At 36.1% G+C, this 8234-nt stretch overlaps 1 protein-coding gene across 7 annotated transcripts in view; it reads left to right on the plus strand.

The window, feature by feature from the left end:
* Nucleotides 1-4314, plus strand: part of Fmr1 (fragile X messenger ribonucleoprotein 1) — a 40029-nt gene extending 35715 nt beyond the window's left edge. For 4 of the 7 annotated variants that reach the window (XM_046453917.1, XM_046453918.1, XM_046453920.1 and 1 more), the window contains one exon: nucleotides 1930-4314. In XM_046453917.1, coding sequence (XP_046309873.1) covers nucleotides 1930-2091 — 162 coding nt within the window. In that variant the 3' untranslated portion in view covers nucleotides 2092-4314. The remainder of the gene's footprint in view (nucleotides 1-1929) is intronic. The other 3 variants (XM_046453919.1, XM_046453921.1, XM_046453922.1) reach the window with 1 other exon arrangement.
* Nucleotides 4315-8234: the final 3920 nt, after the last annotated feature.

Below are 8234 nucleotides of genomic sequence, written 5' to 3' on the forward strand. Positions count from 1 at the left end.
TTAGTCCTCTGTGACAAGTATACAAGTAAGAGGATTTCTCTAGAGAAGATGGAGTCTTAGCATTAGGAAGACCTGGGCAACCACTTTAGGATTTTAATACCATTGAGGACCCCCCTCAAATCCCTAAGAAAAGGAACATTCTGAAATGTACTAAAAGACAATAAATGAGTATCGTAGGCCCCTTGTCCCCTGAATTTCAAGACTAGGGTATTCTCCCTGAGTAGAAGTATGGGGAAGCTCTCTCTGCTTGCAACTAATAGTTATGATAGATAGGGCTTATGATGTTCAGGTAGTCTCCAGGCAAATTAACCATTTGTTTTAAGATGGTCTATTCTGAGGATCTCTTCTCAAATGGTCATTATCAGTGGTAAACCCAGTTTTCAAATAATTTTAAAATTACCTCAAGCACATCGGGCATCTTTGCTAAATGCCTCTTGTGTGTTTTATCTTAGTCAATCTTACATCTCACTGAGATAAGTAGTTTTATTATTCTGTTTTATGTGTGAGAAAACTGAAGTCATAGTCCTTTGCCCATATTCACATAGCTAGCATGTTGTGGAGTGATATTCCAACCCTGGTGGCAGATTTAAGAGTTCCCTCTATTGATTGGGTTAGAATCAGCACCCATTATTAGATATAAATGTTAAGAACTTTAAAATATTTCTTATAGTTCATATCACCTCTAAGTAAATTTTAACTATTGGTATTTTCCTAAGGAATAGCATAGAAAAGGCCTTGGACCTAGATTAAAAACTTTGGCAAAATATTACCAGGTATTTCTCTACTAGTTTTGTGCTTCTTCACTTAAACTGACAAGTTTCATGAACTTGACAATATAAACATTGGTTAAAAGTATGCATATTTATAATTATAATGGAGTACTGAATAAAAAATGTTTTCTTTGTGAGAATGCAAATGAATACAAAGCACTGAACCTTTGACAACCAAACATTTAAAACACAGGCCTGAAATTTTAACATACTTTGCAATTGAAGTCATCCATTTGGACACATTTTTAGCTTATACACTTGAAGCACATGAATATTTGTTTTAGGTACACTGGTCAATATCTTTCTTCTATACAGCATCAGGACTTCTGTTAGTAGTTTTCAGAATTAGCACAATATTTTGTAACTTTTAGAATGTTATTCTAAAATTACATTAGTCCTTATACTGTTCTAGGATGCTAGTCCTTCCACAAGTTATCATCTTCAGATTTCCTTCTAACATTCAGTTCTTCACAGTTCAAGTTGTAGGACCATCTGAATTGCCTTACTGAAGCACATGCTACTAGAAAGCAGTAGTCATATGCAATGGGAATTTCAGTGCAGAGAAACTTAATCATACCTATGATAGATATAAAGGTGTAAACTAAAGGCTGTCTAATAAGTGAGTTAGCTGACTTCTTATCCTGGTAAATCCAGAATAGGAAGACATTGTTTTGTGTGTCTCCTCCTGGGTTCCACAGTCTTTGGAGAATAGCCTGTTCTTTTTTAACTCCAGCATTAGCATAGCATGAGGTATGTTTTACACACACACACACACACACACGTGCACTCATACACACACAGTGCTATATACTCTATATAGCATTGTATCTCTCTTCTGGTGTTCAGTAATACTAATTCATTTTAATTAAATGTTTCTCACTGTTTATTCTGTTTAGAAGGAGACATGGTAGTATTGTGAGTTTTTCTCTAACTTTGGATGCAGTGAGATGACCAGTATGCTCCAGTTAAAGAAGAGTGTTTTCAAATCATAAACCAAATAAAGAACCCGCCTTATCTTATTTCTTGCAGTTCTTCTATGCTTATCTCCATTTCCCTTTTGAACATGTGGAATTTACACTTCAGACTTATTTTTCTTGTCAGGCCATTTAAAGATTACAATAGGATATGGTCTATATATAACAACTATAACTTGTTTTAGATCAGAGTTGACTGCAATAATGAAAGGAGTGTCCACACTAAAACATTACAGAATACCTCCAGCGAAGGTAACCGGCTGCGCACGGGTAAAGATCGTAACCAGAAGAAGGAAAAGCCAGACAGCGTGGATGGTCAACAACCACTCGTGAATGGAGTACCCTAAACTGCATAATTCTGAAGTTATATTTCCTATACCGTTTCCGTAATTCTTATTCCATATTAGAAAACTTTGTTAGGCCAAAGACAAATAGTAGGCAAGATGGCACAGGGCATGAAATGAACACAAATTCTGCTAAGAATTTTATTTTATTTTTTGTATTGGCCATAAGCAACAATTTTTCAGATTTGCACAAAAAGGATCTTAAAATTTGAAACATTGCTTTTAAGTATACTTAGCACTTCAGGGCAGGATTTTAGTTTTATTTTTTAAAGTACTAAGCAATGATAATATTTGTTAATTTGGACCATTTTCCTGCATTGGGTGATAACTCACCAGTTCATTTCAGTCTTTCTGAATAAATAGCATTTATGGTAATCAGACTGGACTTCTGTTTTCAATCACATTTAGGAGTCTATGAAATGCTATGTCATTTCATGTCCTGTGTCAGTTTTTGTTTTGGTCCACTTTTCCAGTATTTTTGTGGACCCTGAAATATGTGTGATGTGACATTTGTCATTTTCATTAGCAAAAAAAAAAGTTGTATGATCTGTGCCTTTTTTATATCTTGGCAGGTAGGAATATTATATTTGGATGCAGAGTTCAGGGAAGATAAGTTGGAAACACTAAATGTTAAAGATGTAGCAAACCCTGTCAAACATTAGTACTTTATAGAAGAATGCATGCTTTCCATATTTTTTTCCTTACATAAACATCAGGTTAGGCAGTATAAAGAATAGGACTTGTTTTTGTTTTTGTTTTGTTGCACTGAAGTTTGACAAATAGTGTTATTGAAAGGGATGTGTAATTTTTCTGTATAGACAGGAGAAGAAATAACTATCTTTTCATTTGAGAGAGGCTAAAATGTTTTCAGCTAGGAACAAATCTTCCTGGTCGAAAGTTAGTAGGATATGCCTGCTCTTTGGCCTGATGACCAATTTTAACTCAGAACTTTTTTTATTTTGTCCTCCCTAAGTTTTGTGAAGTTTTTCACATTTTAAGTTCAGGCTTATTTGGGGGAGATAGGAAGGTCATTTTCATGTACACATAATAATCCTGCAAAGTACAGGTACTTTGTCTAAGAAACATTGGAAGCAGGTTAAATGTTTTGTAAACTTTGAGATATAAGGTCTGATGTATAAGCAGAATTGAAAAGCAGACTAGGATTGGTTAGCAAATAATACTTTTTTTTTTTCCTTTTTTGGATGTGTTGGATTTTGTTTTTGTTTTTGAGTCTTTCTTTTTTAAATGAATGAAATATACTGAGGAAAAATATGTGAAGGACCTTCACTCTAAGATGTTATATTTTTCTTAAAAAATAACTCCGAGTAGGGGTACCACTGAAACTGTACAGAGCCGTACAAACCGAAGTTCTGCCTCTGGTGTATTTTGTGAGTTTGTTTCTTTGAATTTTCATTTTTGTTACTTTTCCTTGCATACAAATAAGCATATAAAAATGGCGACAAACTGCACATGATTTCACAAATATTAAAGTCTTTTAAAAAGTATTGCCAAACATTAATGTTGATTTCTAGTTATTTATTCTGGGAATGTATAGTATTTGCAAACAGAAATTGGTACCTTGCACACATCATCTGTAAGCTGTTTGGTTTAAAATACTGTAGATAATTAACCAAGGTAGAATGACCTTGTAATGTAACTGCTCTTGGGCAATATTCTCTGTACATATTAGCGACAACAGATTGGATTTTATGTTGACATTTGTTTGGTTATAGTGCAATATATTTTGTATGCAAGCAGTTTCAATAAAGTTTGATCTTCCTCTGCTAAATTGATGTTGATGCAATCCTTACAAATGATTGCTTTTAAAATTTTAAGATAGGAAAAGAAATCTATAGAAAGTGTTCTGTTACAAAATGTAACTGTTGCCATTGGAAATTTCACATGTCATAGGAAGTTAGCCGTTATCTACCAACTTTCAAGAACTTACTATTGTTTAATAAAGTGAAAAAAAATCAGCAAAATGGTACAAAACACAATGTACCATTACAATATGCACTAAGTCTCTTTTTTACAAAGGCTGAATTCAGCAAGGCGCTAACTTGCTTAAATGTGAATTACTAACTTCTAAAACTGTAATTTGATTCACATGTTTTCAAATGGAGTTGGAGTTGATTCATATTACAATATTTGTGTGCTAAATGTGTATGTTTTTCAGTTTGAAGTCATGATGTTTTTAAAATCTTATTAAAGTTTCAAAACTCTGAAGATTGTTTATCTAGATGTAAATTTTTATTAAAAAGTTGCACTTATGAAAAAGCAAAAATATAGTCTGACAGATGTTTGCTCCTGGTTTTAAATTTCTATAAACCTAAAAAAATATTGATGTCGGGGATATTTATCATGTAAAGCAAATGTGTGATTGCAATTCATCTTTTAGGAATCCTTAACAGGCAAAAATGAAGATACTTGAAAACTCTCCATGTTCTCAGTTATAAAATTTAAATACATCTTATAGGATGCTGCTAAACCATATTAAATACATACTCCTACCTGTGCACCCATAATGATATCCTCCCTTTAGAAAATATTATTTCAGTATAGTTTAAAAATATTTTGATATCAATGTCTTAGTAATAGAATTTAGGTAGAATGTATCTTGGAATTAGCTATTGTGGTCACTTCAAGAAACTCCAGCAAGGTTACAGCCTTAAAAGAGGTACAATTGACAGTTGACAGTATCACCATTCCATCTGCTATTGGAATCCAGAGTGATGCTAGACAAATATCCTTTATTGATGTTTTTGTTTATTTCTGCAGGAGGGGGGTATGCCCCTTTGTTTTCTGCTTTTCAAATTTCCTCTGTGGTACTTTTCTGGTTTTTCTGATTTTGCTTTTGCCTAGCAGGGCACAGTCCGTCTCTAAGGAGTAGGTAGAAATGCCATTAGTAACTTGTTTCGTAGTAGCTTTCAGCCCTACAAAGGAAAAGCCTATTGGCAGCCACTGGCTTGACACTCAACTTGGCTGACTTAGAAGCATTTCTGTCATCTGATCACGATCTTAGAGCTCCTGGTGGTTTTGACTGTAGTGGCTTTTAGAGTCCATACACTGATTCTAATTTCTATTGAACCAGTTTGTCACATGGCCATAAATGGCATTTCCCGTGTAAACCTCAGATTCTTCTGATAACCAGTTATTCTGAAATATTCATTACCAGATGCTAGTCTTGATTGCTCAGAAGGCACAACTGTTGCCAGGATTTAAATCTTGAGCATCTTTTTCTCAGTGTATTTTTCTCGAGCTTTTTTCTCTCAGAATTTTTCACAAAGAAACCAAGAAAATCCTTTTTAAAAATATTTTTAGTTGTATATGAACACAATACTTCTTTTATTTTATTTATTTATGAGGTGCTGAGGATCAAGCCAAGTGCCCCACACATGAGAGACAAGCACTCTACGACTGAGCCACAACCCCAGGCCCCACCGCATCCCATCCCACTTGTCCGCTCTTATTTTAATGTTAAGGAGTTTTATGTTACTGGGAAGGCATGAAAAAACTTTGAAAATTGTACTTGCTAAATGATTAAAGACAAAGCTTCAAATTTGAGTCCTTAAACGTCTTCCAATTTCTGTGTACCGTACACTTGATTACAGGGATAGATTGAAATTGGAAGGAGGGAAGATATAACTGTCAACAAAAGATGGTTACAAGGAATCCTGGGAATTGGGGTTTATTACCATTATTCTGTATCATGCAAAACATGGATGGTTTATGTTGAAAGAACTCATTTGTTCAAATGTAAAGTTATTTTGATAAATATTAAGGCATCTTGGTCATATTTCCATGGAGATCAAGACCTGTAAGATATTGTATGAAAGAATAGTGTACTAATAGTGCTCAAGGTATCTGTCCTTAAAACTTGCCAGTGTAGCACAGATCGCTGCATGACAGGAATGAGAGAAATGAGGAGGTGAATTCCACATTTCTACATCAGGATAAGTCATTTCATCTCTGCAGATTTTAGTTTCTTCTTGGATTAAGGAAAATTAGTGCTGGGGGTACTAACTCCAAAATTGTTCACACATTAACGAAGTGTATGGCTAAAGCTACAAAGTGCTTTAAGTGCTACAAAGCACCGCCTACCTGATTTCATTTGGTTCTCTTAAGTATTTACTAAACTTGCACTATATATGCAGGTACTACAGAAGCTTCTTAGAGATACAAGGATAATAGTACAAGAGCTTGGTGAGTCCATGAGCATTTTCAGTACATAGGAACCAAGATGTACATGGTGAGATGAGCCCACATAGGAGGGACATGACCTAAATTGGGGCCTGGCATGGAGTCATTAAAGGTCTTCCCAAATGAAGTAAAACCTTACCTAAGACTTATACAAAAGGAGTGAGCCTGGGAGCATTGAACTAGGCATGGAAAATCCAGTGTATCCAGAAAGCATCCAAAAGTTCAGTGTGACAAACTTTAAATTTGAGGAAGAGTGGAGATAAGATTGTCAAGAGTGGAGATAGATTGTCAAGGAGGACACAAGGTACCTAGTTAAAGATGCTGGGCTTTAGTGAGTCTTTGAAGAGCTTTACACAATCAGATTTAATTAACAAAAGTGTGGAGAACCCAACAGGAACCCCTACCTAACTGCCCAGTAACCAGCTAGCAGAAGGAGGGTGTACACAAACTGAACTCTGGCTTGGCTAGCTGGAGATTTCAGTGCCTTGGAGTGCAAATCCTGCTTCCCACAGGGTCACAGGTACTAGCAGCTAGGGTTCCCCAAAAAACTCTGCTAACAGTTGGTATCTAAACTCAGACTACTGAGTATGTAAACCTTTATTTGAGTCTCCATGTGCAGTGCTGTTAGGCTTGCTCTTTGGAAAGATAGATGCACAGGGAAGAAATAGTACAGCCCCAAGGTGCAATCAGCAGTGCCCAGGCATTGGCATGGGTGAATAGTATCCTTGTTCCTCTTTCCCTTCTATAATGATATCCTCATTGAAATCTTTTATATGTTTCTCTTTGATGTGCCCTAATTCAGCATCTAAAATCACTGGTGAACATGCTATCACAGTGCTTATTTATAACCATAAGTTCCAAGGGCCTTGGAAAGTTCGTTGTATAAGGAAGGCACTTTGAGACAGTGTGATCCTTTGACACTCCACCCACCCTGTGAGTTCTAAGGAGAAAGAAGTTGGGAGAAAAGAGCCCTTGGCCCCCAAGTGCCATTGGAAAAATTGATGCAACCTAACCTTTAGATTTGAGATGTGTCATACAGTGTCACCTATGACCCTTTGGAGAAAATTGAGGCACAATCTGTGGGGCTTCTGTACACTAACGGAATTGGACTCCCAGCAATGGTCATTAGAGTCCATTGAGGCTTGAATTACTTATATGACAAACAGGTTACCCCCAAGAAATAAGTGAAGCTGAATGGCAAGCATTTGGGGTTTCATGCAGGATTATCTTTTTTTTGCCAAATTAGCTCAGTTGACCACTGGAAAGGGAGCAAATATGACAGCACTGTCTTGCATTAGATGTCCCAGGAAATCTCATTCACAGCCACTAAGAGGAGACTTCCTGGGATGCTGAATGCACAGAAGAACAATGCTACTGAAGTCTGAACTGCTTTGTGACACCTTGACATTTTAATATGATTGTATGAAAATCCTGGGTATCTATAATAACTGCCATCAAGTGATTTTAAATCAGAGAATGCTGGAAAAGTCGATGGGATCTTATATAAAGACATCCCTCACTTTTCTCCCTCTGCCATCCTTTGGAGCTGATTTATACTTCCCCCCAAAAGGAACAGTGAGATATGGGGCCCTGTGAATGTGGCTCACATCTCAGCAAAAATGAAAAGGTAGGGAAGGAGCACCATTTTAGTTTTCCTTCTGAGATTTTCTCAGGCAGTACATTATGGTTCTGGGTCTTTTAAAGGGATTATTAAATACAAAGGTAGTAAAAAGAGAGAGGCTGATAAGCAACCCAAGTAACTCAGGAGATTCTAGGGAGAGTACATGGGTTCAGTAGATAAAAATGGCTGATTTTTAGGGCAGGAATTAATGAATCCCTGAAAGATCAAGAGTAAATTCAAGGAGATCCTGGTGGGAGAGTTTCTTTTGGAGGGGGATGCCATTAACTCTCCGCACTGCTTCACCATATAATTTTTGGATTATTTT

Source organism: Marmota monax, unplaced genomic scaffold (assembly GCF_021218885.2).
Source record: "Marmota monax isolate L192 unplaced genomic scaffold, Marmota_monax_Labrador192_F-V1.1 WCK01_AAM20220418_F8-fsc00379, whole genome shotgun sequence".
NCBI classification, from domain to species: Eukaryota; Metazoa; Chordata; class Mammalia; order Rodentia; family Sciuridae; genus Marmota; species Marmota monax.